This window comes from Rattus norvegicus, chromosome 13 (genome assembly GCF_021556685.1).
Source record: "Rattus norvegicus strain SHRSP/BbbUtx chromosome 13, alternate assembly SHRSP_T2T, whole genome shotgun sequence".
Classification (NCBI taxonomy): Eukaryota; Metazoa; Chordata; class Mammalia; order Rodentia; family Muridae; genus Rattus; species Rattus norvegicus.
Window position 1 is genome coordinate 87,283,618 of NC_141546.1, and position 12,749 is coordinate 87,296,366.

Here is a 12,749-nt window from a genome sequence, read left to right on the forward strand (position 1 = left end):
GGAGTTAATTAAGAGCAGTTGCTGCTCTTGCAGAGAACCCAAGTTCAGTTCCCAGAACCCATACGATAGTTCGCATCCAGCTTAACGCCAGTTCCGGGAGGTCCAATGACCCCTTCTGACCTCTACAGACCCTGCAAGGAAAACCACACATAAAATAAATGGAGGGAAAAAGAGGAGAAATGTAGCTAAAACAGAAGTTGGTAACAGGAGTAAGAGATCACTGTGGCAGACCTGACCACGTGGTTTTCTTGGAGGCAAAATGAAAACTTTGGTACTTTGGACTAGAAAACTGGCTGAATGCTGTAAGCAGAGCTTACTGGGCCAATCTCAAAGAAGTTTGGAAGACAGTAGTGGGTCAAAGTCTATGTGGATCACAGTGGCCCAGGTCAAGGGGATTAGCTGCTGGACCAGACACTGTTCTTGGGATATTTTGGCAAAGAATGTGGCTGCTTTCTGCTCTCATCCTAAAAAGTAAATTTAGAAGTAACGGACTAATTTCTTAGGCAGGGGAGCTTTCAAGATAGCCTAATATTGACTTTATTAGTAATTATTAGTAGTCACTCTTTCTTTTTTGTACAATGACAAAGAGAAAGTGGGGCGGGGGGAAGAAATAGAAAATGTACAGTTTGAGGAGAAAAGGCTTATCAGGAAGTTTACTGTTAGCCCCTAAGACCGTACATGACACGAAGCATCCACCCTGCAAAAGGAAGCGGCCTAAGGAATTTCCTGCTTCTATAAAGCAGTAACAGAAGCTGCTGCAAATGTGATCCAAGTGGGGGCGGGGTTTGTCCCAAGTTGTCATTCATGTGATGTTGGCTTTAAGGTCATGAAGGACACAAAAGGGAGTATGGAATATTCTATGGTTACAGAGAGCCACTGAGGCCAGGCATGTGACAAGGCAGTCCATGCAGAAAAGCCCTGAGAGGCCATTGTATGAGTCTGTGAAAGTGAAGCCTGAATTGCACAGGACCCCAAAATGTTGGGAGGTGCCAGACAGCTGTTATCAACCCATTTTTATAATACTTTATATGTCTCCAGTATACAAGGGAAATTCTTGTCATGTGAAATTATCTTTAAATAGACTTAGTCTATTATAAATAGGTATCGCACCATGCCTTGTCTGTAGGGAAGACATGAAGAATTTAAACTATCAGGGGCTGGAGTTGAGGGCTGGGGAGATGTTGGTGTGGTGAACAGTAAGGACTCTGGGCGTCACTGACTCCTAGAGCATGGGAATGTGGACTTCTTCTGATGGCCTTATGAGGTTCAACTGGCCGAAGCCACAGGTGTACAAAAAGTATCTCTCTTCAACAACTAAGATTTGAACACACATTTTTTTTTTTTGACAAAGTCTCATAGCATAATAGCCTAGGCTAATCTTAGAGTTACCATGTTGCCTAGGTTGGCCTTCAATTTGTGGTACTCCTACCATAGCTTCCCAAGTGCTGGGATTACTACCCACAGTCTCATTAGTTCCTCTTCAGAGTCTACCCTTTTCACTCACCCACTGCTGCCCATAGGTGTCCTCTAGGTCATTTAGGTTTGTATCATCCCAGTATAGACGGATACCCAGAAGATCAAGAGGCTTAAAACCATTCTCCGCCAGGATCACGAAATAGGTGAAAAATCCAGCCAGCGCCTGTATCATCCCTGTGAGAGATGGAGGCATCAGGGAGGAGAGTCTGCTCAGAGAGTGGTCCCAAAAGGCGGATCCTAACAGTTGTGGGGCTGTGTATTTGCACAACGATGGAGAGTCTTGTCATGGTGATCTGACCTTGCCATCTCTGTTTCCAAAACCCTGACATTTGTTTCTAACCATGCTAAGCCTGCAGAGAAGAGCTGTTTAAGCCTTCTGGCATGAATCAGAGAGCTATATAGGATTTGGAGTTTGCCTCGCTGGATTTTGGTCTTGCTTTGGCCATATAGGGTCATCTTTGAATCCTATACTCTCTTTAGAAACATATTTTAAATTTTAATCATGCGTATGTGTGAGGGGGAGGGGACGGGTATGTATGTATGTAAGCACAGAGCCTACAGAGGTCAGAAGAGAGCTTCAGAGCTACTGTACCGTTGTTACCTCTTTAGTCCTTGTTTCACATGTGGAGAGGGGCGCTATTGTTTTGTGTAGGTTTTCCCCTTTACTGCTGGTCTGTAAGGGCATCTCAGAGATCAACAGTTCTCTGCGGTCCCACAGTTTGCTGTTGAAAAACTATTTCCCTGACGTCTAAATAGAGGTGTCTAAGTGGCCAGCCACAGCCACTCCCATCACCCCTCTGCCCCTTGCACTTCCCTGGGCTCACCGATCTGCCCATAGGCCATGCCGATAAGACGGTCGTTCACGAGATTGTCAGTTTTGGGGTTCCGTGGAAGCCTTTTCATGATGTCACTTTCAGGTGTCTCATAAGCCAAGGAGATAGCAGGGACCTGGAGGGTGCACGGTGGAGTTCAGAGTCCATCACTCTAGCTCAGTACTGCCCATCCTAAGACAGCTTTTTTCCCTACACTTGATCGATCTTAGGAATCCCCAGAGTGAGGCCTGGTGCTCACCATGTCAGTACCCAGGTCAATGCAGAGAATGGTAATGGTACCCAGAGGCAAGGGTATACTTAAGACGATGAACAGCAGGAAGGGGGTGATCTCAGGGATGTTGCTGGTCAGGGTATAGGCGATGGACTTCTTCAGGTTGTCAAAGATGAGGCGACCTGGAGAGGAGAAGCAACCAGGGGACACACCTCTGATAAACTAACTCCTGGGAAGAGAAATCGTTAGAAAGGATTGGTCCATGAAAATGCTAGGGAGTCCCAGACCTTGGAGGTGGGAGTGGGGTTGGGGGCGGGGTCTATGATTTGTCTGCAAATCGTGTGCCCATCAAGTATAGCCATGATGTATTAGCCATGGGAAGACTTTGTACTCTTTGTTCTTGGATTCACCATGGCTAGTGTTACCTGATTTCTGAAAATTAGGCAGAGTTGGGCAGAGTTAATCCTGGAGGTGTCTGAAAATACCAGCGTTAAAGTCTTTGCAAGATTAAGACTGAGTGGAAAGAGCCCAGGCTTAGGTTTGAATCTGATTTTTCTGCCTTAACTTGTGACCTTGCTTATCCCTCAGAGTGCAAGATGGCGGGGTCTAGCCTTGGCTACTCTTCCACAGGCTGTCATTTCTTCCCTTAACTCCCTGCATCCTCCCCCGCCCCCCATTGCTTTAACATACTGTGAAATCTGCCTTGTTCATTGTCTGTCTCTCTTCACTACAAAGAAAGTTGTTCATGGGCAGGAATTTGTGTCTTTGTCTCCTGCACTTGGGGATAGTCATCTTGCACATGGTGCTTAGAAAAATTTATCGAATTAAATAGATTTAAAACAATGAGCAACAGAAATGAGGGAACCAGATGTGGAACCTCATGGGGTTCTGTTCCAACGGGCATTCTCTTCCAGAATTCTCTGGAAGGAGGGCAGCCGAGTTCACCCAGTTCATTTGCAGATCATCTCCAATTGGTCTTAACATGTCTGCATCATTCAGATGAACAAGTTTCTATGGGGCCCTGCTGAGGACAGAAGCATCCAGTTTCTGAGGTACGGCTACCTCTGAAAAATGTATTGAAGTAAATACATTTGGATCCCAGCGAGACCATAAAGAAGATACGATGTATGCCAGAGTCTCAGTCTCCCTGGCAAATCTGGACAACACTTCATCTTTAAAAAGAACACTTAAGCATTAGCTGATTTTTTTTTTTTTAATATAAGGTCTCTCATTTTTCACTGGTAGGCCTCAAAATTGCTATGTAGCCAAGGATGTCTGACCTTCAACTCATGATCTTCCTGCCTCCTTCATCGGAATACCACATAAATAGGTATTTTATGTGGTATTGGGACGTAAGCTTTATGCTGGATAAGTAGTCTACCAGCCATGCTCCTCCAGCCCGAGCTGATGGAGTTTTCAAGGCTTTGTCTTGTGATGTCTTGCAGTCCATACCAGATTAGGAGGTTGGGTGGTGACCATAGGCAAAGAAGGTAATGCACACTAAGCCCCACTCAAAGGATAAAGTCAAACCATTAGGTGTCCTGCGTCCTCACCCTCCTCCACGCCCGTCACAATGGAGGCAAAGTTGTCGTCGAGAAGGATCATGTCAGCCGCCTGCTTAGAGACATCAGAGCCAGTGATGCCCATGGCAATGCCGATGTCAGCCTTCTTCAGCGCGGGGGAGTCGTTCACCCCGTCACCAGTCACTGCCACAATGGCTCCCTGGTAAAATCCAGACAAGAGTGGAAAAAAAAAATGTGTGTTAGAGTCAGGATCAGTACCAGAGGTCAACTCGATTCCGGCATCTTGCAGTCGTGTTTGTCTGTGCTCAGCCGTGAATTCTGTTCTCTGAGCTATTTAAGCCTTCAGAGAGCATTCAACCCGAAGGCTATCGATGAGGTTCAAGATGGGATTCCCTCGGGTACCTTTCTACATTCCACGTGTGCCCTGCTGGCTTTGTGGCTGGACTCTGTCAGGCTCCCCAGGGCTCCTCGGCTCCCTTACCAGTCTCTGACAGCCCTCCACGATGATGAGCTTCTGCTGAGGAGAGGTCCGCGCAAACACGATCTCCTTGTAGGACTTGAGGATATTGTCCAGCTGACCTGAGTCCATGTCCTTCAGCTCTGAGCCGTGCACTACAATGGCTTTAATAGACCTAAGGGAAGGCGTTTCCAAAGGCTGAGAGGACTCTCCTCAGGTTCCAGGACCCTCGACCCATCTCTTAAGTTCTGGTTTCTTCCCTGCCCACTCTCCTTGTTCCCGGTGTGTACCGTCCTCAGATTGACTCATCCCTTCCTTGACCCTCTTTGTCAACCCCTCCTGCCTTTGGCTCTCTCTCGTCTCCTGTTTCCTCTGAAAACCCAGTGACCTACTTACCTAGTTACTTTTCTGTTATACTTTACTTGGCAGAGTGTAAACCCCACAATCCTACTTGCTGCGGGAGACCCCAGGAGCTTCGTGAAGTGATTTTTTTGGGCAGGACAGGCTGAGGGTGGAGGTGCGCTTGTCAGATCTGAGTTCTTTAGGGGACTCACTTGTTACTGACTTGACTGATGGAGATATTAAGCCGAGCAGCGATGTCCTCCGCCGTTTCATTAGCTTCTGAAATGATGCCCACACTTTTGGCAATAGCTTTGGCTGTGATGGGATGATCCCCTGTTACCATGATTACCTGAATTGGGAGGAGGAAGGAAAAGGAGAACGTTTAGATGAGCTCCGGATTCTTTATGGCCCCCCCCCCCACCCCATAATAGCCCATTTAGTAGATCAATTCCAAGCACAGCTCATCCACGTCAAGAGCTGTGCTACGGTGGCTTTACTCCTTGGAGGCTGGGGCATCAGCCGATGTGACACAGATGCTTCAGGTTCTAGATTGGCCAGGAAGAAGCCAGTCACTGGGAAGTTTTACAAAATTCAGAATTCTATTCACTTTGTTCCAGAAGCCGTTTGCAATTTCAAGCAAGAACATGGAAATACATACCAAACATTATGAAGGGATGCCTACAATAATATGTCACCTAACAAAACTTCATCAAGGTTCAGTGCATATAGAGCCTGACTCTGCCCCTTGCCTTGCCCTGCACTTTTAATCTGGAAGCTCGTTGCATCCTCTTCCTACCCAAAGATGAGGTCCTTGTGTTCTTGACTCTCTTAGCATCCTGTTCCTTCCACGTGCTACCACTTAGCACTTCTCTGTGTAGCGACCTCTTCCCCACTGGAATGAGGGCTTTGAGGAGAGGGGGCTGCATTTTGCCCCACCACAGTGTCCTGCACTGAACAAGTCATCCACAAATAATTTTGGGATGAGGGTTGACGGGAAGTCCCTTCTCAAGGTCCCAGCTGTCCTCCAGGCATCCACACAATTTTTCAAGCTTTCATAGGAGGGATAAGTGAAATATCTGAAGATGGCAACAGAATTCACTGCTTTCAGGGACAAAGGCCCAGAAGAGATCTATTTGCTTTCAAGGTGTAGAAACACCCATTGAAGTGGACTTTCTCCAAGAACTCGACTCTCAGGTTTCACAGACCCCATCGTTCCTCATCACTAGCACCCCTGACTTAGTGGAAGAAGGCAGCCAAGTGCTAGCTAAGCTGCAATTGCACCGAGCTGGTACCCAACTCTTTGATGTTGATCATTCAGCTTTATGGCAGGACAATAGATCACCAGAGAGAGGCTCAGGCTAGGGCTGCCTGATAGTGAGGCGCTAAAAAGGAACAACTATAAGAGGAACTACCTTGTACATGTGGCTGAGACTGAACCCTTAGTGAGGTGATTCTGGATTACAAGACGATGCAAACTTCCCAGGGGCTCATCCATGGTAGCCTAGGACCTGCTTCACAAGGCATGCTTGTCTTCCTCATGCATTCCTAGTCTCTTACCATGTTTGACAATTACACCGACTGTTGCCTAGTGGCTTCCACCATACCACCACCAGGCCAAGTCAGAGAAGTAAAAATACAATGCTAACTATTCTGAAAGTGAGCTTCTTGATACAGTGTTACAAAACACTCAGATATTCATGTATAAGGTGCACTTCATACAGTCAGGGAAATAACAACACAATGCTAACTGTCCCAAGAGTGAGCTTCTTGACACAATGTTACAAAAGTCGGGTACTCCTGTAAGAGACACACTCATACAGCAGAAGTATAAGAAGCAAAAAAATAGCTCCTTTTGACATAAAGGGTATCCAGCTGCTCTTGGAATTCATTACGTTCTGGAAGGATTTGATTTCCCACATGTTGGTGCTGCCTTATACTTCACAGAGTTGTACCAACTATCTTTGTGTTCCCGTCTACTCTTCTTCCAGATCAGACCATCTGAAACCATCAAAGTAAGAAAGCTATGTCCCCAGGATAACTTTCAAAGCTTGGCTTCTTTGTAGAAAGAACCAGGCTTATAATGCACCAAGTATTTTCATTCTACTGAAATCTTTAGTGCTAAATATGGTGGAAGTGGTTTTTTTTTTAAATATTTTTAAAATCACATTTATTTCAAAGACCTGGACTACCTGCTCAGTCCTCCAGTCGTTCCCTGGTAAAAGGCTTTGGGGCCATGCAACAATTATATGGCTTCTTTTATTCTGTAGTCTGTAACAGTCATCAGTCTTCTGTGTGTCATCACCACTTGCGTCGGGGCAGGGAGCTTGACTCTGGAAGGTTCTGCTTCAGAACAAGCTCCCATGTGTCAGTTACATTTTGTACATTTTGAAAAATGACGCTGTTCGCCGAGCTCACAGCCAGCCCTCTGAGTCCTCACCGACTACAATGAGCCAGCTATGCCTCCAGCTGTCGTGACACCCTAATCTGGTAGGTATCCTGACTCATTTTACTTCTTTGGGGCTCCCCACCTGTTGTGGCTCGCCAAAGAGACCCACAAATCCCCAGGTGAGATAAATCGCCAATGGAGGTATATTTATCCACACAAGGTAGATTTACTTTCGATTGGAAAGATAATGCTTTTTTTCCTGTTGCCAAAAAGCATTTTGCCCTAGGAAAGATATATTCTACTCGCCAATGTAAGGACCCAGAGCTGGGGGTGGGGCAGGGTTGTTAAAGCTAAGCTAGTGAGAGCTAACGTGAAGTTGGGTCTCAAGCTACTCTGAGCAGCCAGCCTGTCTCCTGGCAATGTGGAGCTCCCACGGGAGAATGGGCGGCCACTCAGACCGCCTCGACCAAGTGCAATATGCTTGAGGGTGTGCTTAGGCACTAGGAGGGAAAGGAATTTAAATAAAGTTGAATACAGGGAAGAAAGGAGACAGACGTGGAGGAGAGGAGGTGAAGCCTGAGCACGTGGCCAGGGAAAATAGCAAGAAGGGAAAATATGGTGGGAAATAATTTACAGTAGCTCCAGACTGCCCCGTCCAGGCTTCCGGCTGGTAAATAAATACCTGGACGGTGTCTCTTTTATACGGGCAGCTGGAATTTTAAGCTTTACGACAGCTGACTGCACTCACAATGTCTCTCCTCACTCTAAGAGTCTACCTCAAAGCTCAGAGACGGCAGATGACTGGCTGCCTTCTTCCACGATGTGGCTTCCAGTGCTTTTGGGAAACAGCATTGGTTATTCTATGGAGATGTTCTGTAATAAAGATATTCTCCACAAAGAACTCACTGCCTCAGAGGTTTTCTAAGGTGGTAATTAAACATTTGATACGTTGTAATTTTCCGTATCACTTCTTTAGTCTCCACTCCGGCTAACCGTCATTTAACTAAGATCTTCTGTAAGAGCAGCTCCCACTGAGAGCACCAACGCCCCTAAGTGACTGCAACTCCCCTGCTGTAGCCAGCTCTTCCCAAGGCTTAGATGCAGGCCATCCAGAATATAAGGTAGGAGCAGAAAGTGTCAAGATCTAATCTGTTAAGATGTGAATCTTGGCCCAATGAGGTGGCTCAGTAAAAGCGCTTGCTGAACAAGCCTGCCCACCCAAGTTCAAATCCTGAAGCCCAGAAGGTGGAAAGAATTGACTTCCAAAGGTTATTCTCTGAACATCGTGAACATCGTGGCCTGTGTGTCCCCACACTCACGTGTCTACAGATACACGCACAATGATTCAACCTTTAAAAAAAAAAAGATACAAATCTTTGACCTAGAAACATGAATAAACAGAATCTCGGAACTGGAAAAATCCCATCGCTACCTCCCTGTGAAGTTCAAGGCCCACCTCATCAAAGACTTCGACTCCTGGGTCTGCTTTACAGTGGACTTTCATTCTTAGTTTCTAGTTTTCCTTCCAGGGTCGGAGGTTTATGCCTGTTACTGCAGCTGTGCGCTGCAAGTCAGACCCATGGAGAGCTCCCCAGTTCTATAACCTCAGCCTCACTGTTGTCTGCTCCAGCCTCCAGGTGCTTTAGCTTTGTAGGATCATAACCCAGCCCAGCATTAGCTCCTCCTACAGTTGGAAGAGCAGCGGTAACACAGTATAGGAGTTTGTTCTCCAGTGTCACAGCTAGGGAATCAAGATGAGGAGAGGGAGGAGAGGGGAGGGGAGGGGGAGAGAGGGAAGGGGGGAGGAGGAGGAAGAGAGGGGAGGGCAGGGGAGAGGAGAAGAGAAGAAGGGAGAGAAGAGGAGAGACAGGACACAGAGGGACAGGGACAGAGAGGCAGAAACAGAAAGGTCATTCACACACGGTTGAAGCACTGTGCTTGACAGAAGTTTCAAACTTGTATACTCAGAGTTTCCTGAAGCTTTTGAGATACTGATGCCTAAGAGTCTTCCTAAGGTCTGGGGCTTGGTTTAGAAAGCCGACTTCTCAAACTTCCATGGTGGTTTTAACACTCAATTCGAGATAGGCGTCCGGAAGGAACTTCCTGTTTGACATCTCCGAAGAGTAGACACCAGAAGCTCAAGGAGGCGGCAGTCAATTAGACCAAGGGTATGGGGCCTACTCTAGACTGAGTGTCCTACCAGTTCCTTCCATTGTGACAAGTGGAGGACTTTGGGGAAGGGCAGGGATTTACCTTAATCCCTGCACTTCGGCACTTGCTAACAGCATCAGGCACAGCCGTTCGAGGAGGGTCGATCATAGATATGAGGCCGGCGAAACACAGATTCTCCATGGGAAAATTTAATTCTTCGGTATTAAATTGGAATCCCTTAGAGAAATTGCTAGGCAAATTCAAGAAGCAGAACCCTGCAGAGAGACAAAGGGTTCAGCTGTCATCCAGTGTGTCACCCGACACAGCCCCAACATTCTGAACTGTTCACCCCACAAATAGTCATCCTGATGGCCTCCTTTCAGAGCCCTCTCCCCAGCTCCTCACCCAGCACACGCTCGCCCAGACCTCCCAGTTCTATGTAGGCATTCTGGAAGTCTGTCTTCATTTCTTCGTCCATAGGGTACTCCTGCCCATTGAGCAGGAAACTGGAGCAAAAATCCAAGATCCTTTCTGGAGCACCTTTCATCAGCAGCACGTGGGCTTCTGAGTTATCTTCCAGAAGGTGAATAGACATCTAGGGAGAGGAGATGTAGTGATAGAACCAGACTGGAGGGGGGGCAGGGCAAGAGACCAGTAACCGGCTTCATACACACCTTCCACCCTCCACCAGGCTGGACTCTAGACTGGGTCCAGCTCCTCGTCTGCCCAGAAGTTCTCTGAGGGCACAGCAGCTACTCTTTCTCCCTGACTCTTGCTGACGGGACGGCTCACATGAACTCGAGGACCACTGTTCTAGAGCCAGTATCCATGTTTTATCTGCTTTGAGATCTCAGCTAAGTCCTGCAAGACCTCAGCTCCCATACACTATTCTATAGAAAGTAAAAATACCGTGTCTTGGCTATTTTATTTTTTTTAACGATTTATTGACTTTTAATATGTGCATTGGTGTTTTGCCTACAAGTGTCTGTGTGAGGGCATCAGATCACTCGGATTGCAGACACTCGTGAGCTGTCATTCGAGTGCTGGGAATTGAACCCAGGTCCTCTGGGAAAGCAGCCAGTGTTCTTAACACTGAATCATCTCTCCAGCCCCCTTTATTGTTTTTGTTTGTTGTTTGTTTGTTTTTCTAATGAGAGCTGCCAAGCAAAATCAAAACCCAGGGTTTGACACTGAAGCACGGAAGTCCCGTAGCCATTCTCCTACAGGCAGGAGATGCCACCGAGAGACACTGTCTACGGGCTGGATGTCTGATGACGGAAGGCAAGGTGTGTATGTATGTTCATGAAAAGAATCTGGAGCAAGCAGAGGGAGAAATCAGGCAGCTTGGGTTTGCCGTTTCCTTGGATCTCTGTCTATGAGAAGGCACCCCGTAGAGTTCCTCTTTTTGACTTATAGGAACTGCCTGCTATGGCCCCAGTTGGAGACAGAATCAGCAAACTGAAAGGAACTGAACACAGAGGAGACCAGACTGCATTTCCTGAATGTTGAGTGGGGTGAGCCACTGACGCGTAAAATGTGGTTACAGCGGACTTGTTAAAGAATGATCAGTTATGTCGAACATATGCTCAAGTCGTTAAAGGGAGAAAACGTGGTTTAAGGAGGAAGCTGTAAGATTAACAAAGCTCACTATTTTCAGTGATCAGTGAATATTGGCTGAATGATTTAAAACGGCTCAAGTGAGCACGAGAGCTCCTTACTCTACTAACTTGGTCACAGGGAATAAAAATATTGATACAAGACTACAGACAGAGCTTACAAGATGGTTCAGCAAATAAAGGTGCTTGCAGCCAAATCTGATGACCTGAATTTGCTCTCTGGACTGACAGTGGAAGGAGTGGGCCAGTCTCACAGACTGTCCTCTGGCTGCTGCAGGGAATCCATGACATGCCCTCCCCCCAAAAAAGGGTTTTGGCTGGGCCTGGTGGCACACTATTTTAATTCTAGCACTTAGGAGGCAGGGATAAGTGTATCTCTGTGAGTTCAAGGCCAGCCTGATTTGCATGATGAGATCCAGGCTATGTAGAGAGGCACTGTCTCGAAAATTAAAAAAGAAAAGAAAGAAAGGAAAAAGAAATAGGTGGGGGTTTTGTTGTTGTTTTGGGTTTTTTGTTTGTTTGTTTGTTTGTTTGGCTAGGTTTCACTATGAAGCCCTGGCTGGTCTGGAACTTATTCTGTAGACCAGGCTGGCCTCAAACTTACAGAGAGCCTCATGGCTCTGTCTCCTGTGTTTTGGGATTAAAGGCATATACCTCCACACTTATCCAAACAAATTTTTGTTGTTACTGTTGTTAAGATTACAGAAAGAACAAGGTGGTAGTCGTGCCCGCCTTTAATCCCAGGAAGCAAAGGCAGGTGGTTTCTGAGGTGGTTTGAGGCTAGCCCGGTTTACAGAGACATACAGGGATACACAGTGAGACCCTTGTCTACCACCACCACCCCCTCCAAAGATTTTATAAAGATATAAAGAAGATGGAGGGAGGGAGGGAGGGAGGGAGGGAGGGAGGGAGGGAGAGAGAGAGAGAGAGAGAGAGAGAGAGAGAGAGAGAGAGAGATCAGAAATACTCAGACTACAATCTATTTCAGAGATGGTAAGAGACTAACAGGCTAAGTAAGACACATTCCTTTCAAAGACTGGAGTCTCTGCCCTTGGAGCAAGCTAATTATAGTAGTTCACTCAAAGCCTGTCAGAGCTGGGGCCGGCTGGAGCTGAGGCTAGTGGGGCTGGCTTGTCCCACACAGTGAGCCACAGAGACGAGGCCTGCTGCTTGAATGCTATTCAGTAGCTCAGAAGCACTCATATGGTAATTTGGGGGAACATGGTTACTTGTTAGACATTCCAACAATGTCATGAATATGTTTGACTTTTATTTTTAACCACATGGAGGGAAAGGTGCCTAATTCATCTAAAGGCCTCTGCCAAGCCATGGAATTCCTGTCTGGTTAGTGAGGCCACCAAGTGTCAGAAAAAAGTAGGAACAAAGTTTGTAGCTTATCTGCAGATCTGGGAGCTCTATTTTATCACAGTGACTAAGGCAAGTTTAGACCGGAAGTGTGGATCTACTTATCCCTAGTGTTCCATCAGAGTACAAATAACTGGGTTTTTCAAATCCATACAGGCTGTCATTTTGTTTATGCCTGAAGACAGAAAGGCAAAACTGACTTAGGAGTCTTATTTCGTAACCCTGTTTCACACACTCAAAATGTCTGGTCTTCATGGAAATACAAGTACTTGGAGGAGCCGTTGTCTGAGCAAACTGGCCTAGTCGGCCTCCAGCCACAGCCACAGCAAGGCTGTTCTCTACTTTCTACTGAAATCCTCATCCCCCCTTCCCCCATGGACTTTCCTTCC

General features: G+C 46.7%; 1 protein-coding gene across 8 annotated transcripts in view; it reads right to left on the minus strand.

The window, feature by feature from the left end:
- Atp1a4 (ATPase Na+/K+ transporting subunit alpha 4) overlaps positions 1–12,749 on the minus strand; it is a 35,928-nt gene that overhangs the window by 7,867 nt on the left and 15,312 nt on the right. For all 8 annotated transcript variants that reach the window (NM_001429533.1, NM_001429529.1, NM_001429537.1 and 5 more), the window contains 8 exons: positions 9,785–9,974; positions 9,482–9,654; positions 5,055–5,191; positions 4,525–4,675; positions 4,074–4,242; positions 2,548–2,702; positions 2,301–2,424; positions 1,505–1,650 (listed from right to left, as the gene is read on the minus strand). In NM_001429533.1, coding sequence (NP_001416462.1) covers positions 1,505–1,650; positions 2,301–2,424; positions 2,548–2,702; positions 4,074–4,242; positions 4,525–4,675; positions 5,055–5,191; positions 9,482–9,654; positions 9,785–9,974 — 1,245 coding nt within the window. The remainder of the gene's footprint in view (positions 1–1,504; positions 1,651–2,300; positions 2,425–2,547; positions 2,703–4,073; positions 4,243–4,524; positions 4,676–5,054; positions 5,192–9,481; positions 9,655–9,784; positions 9,975–12,749) is intronic.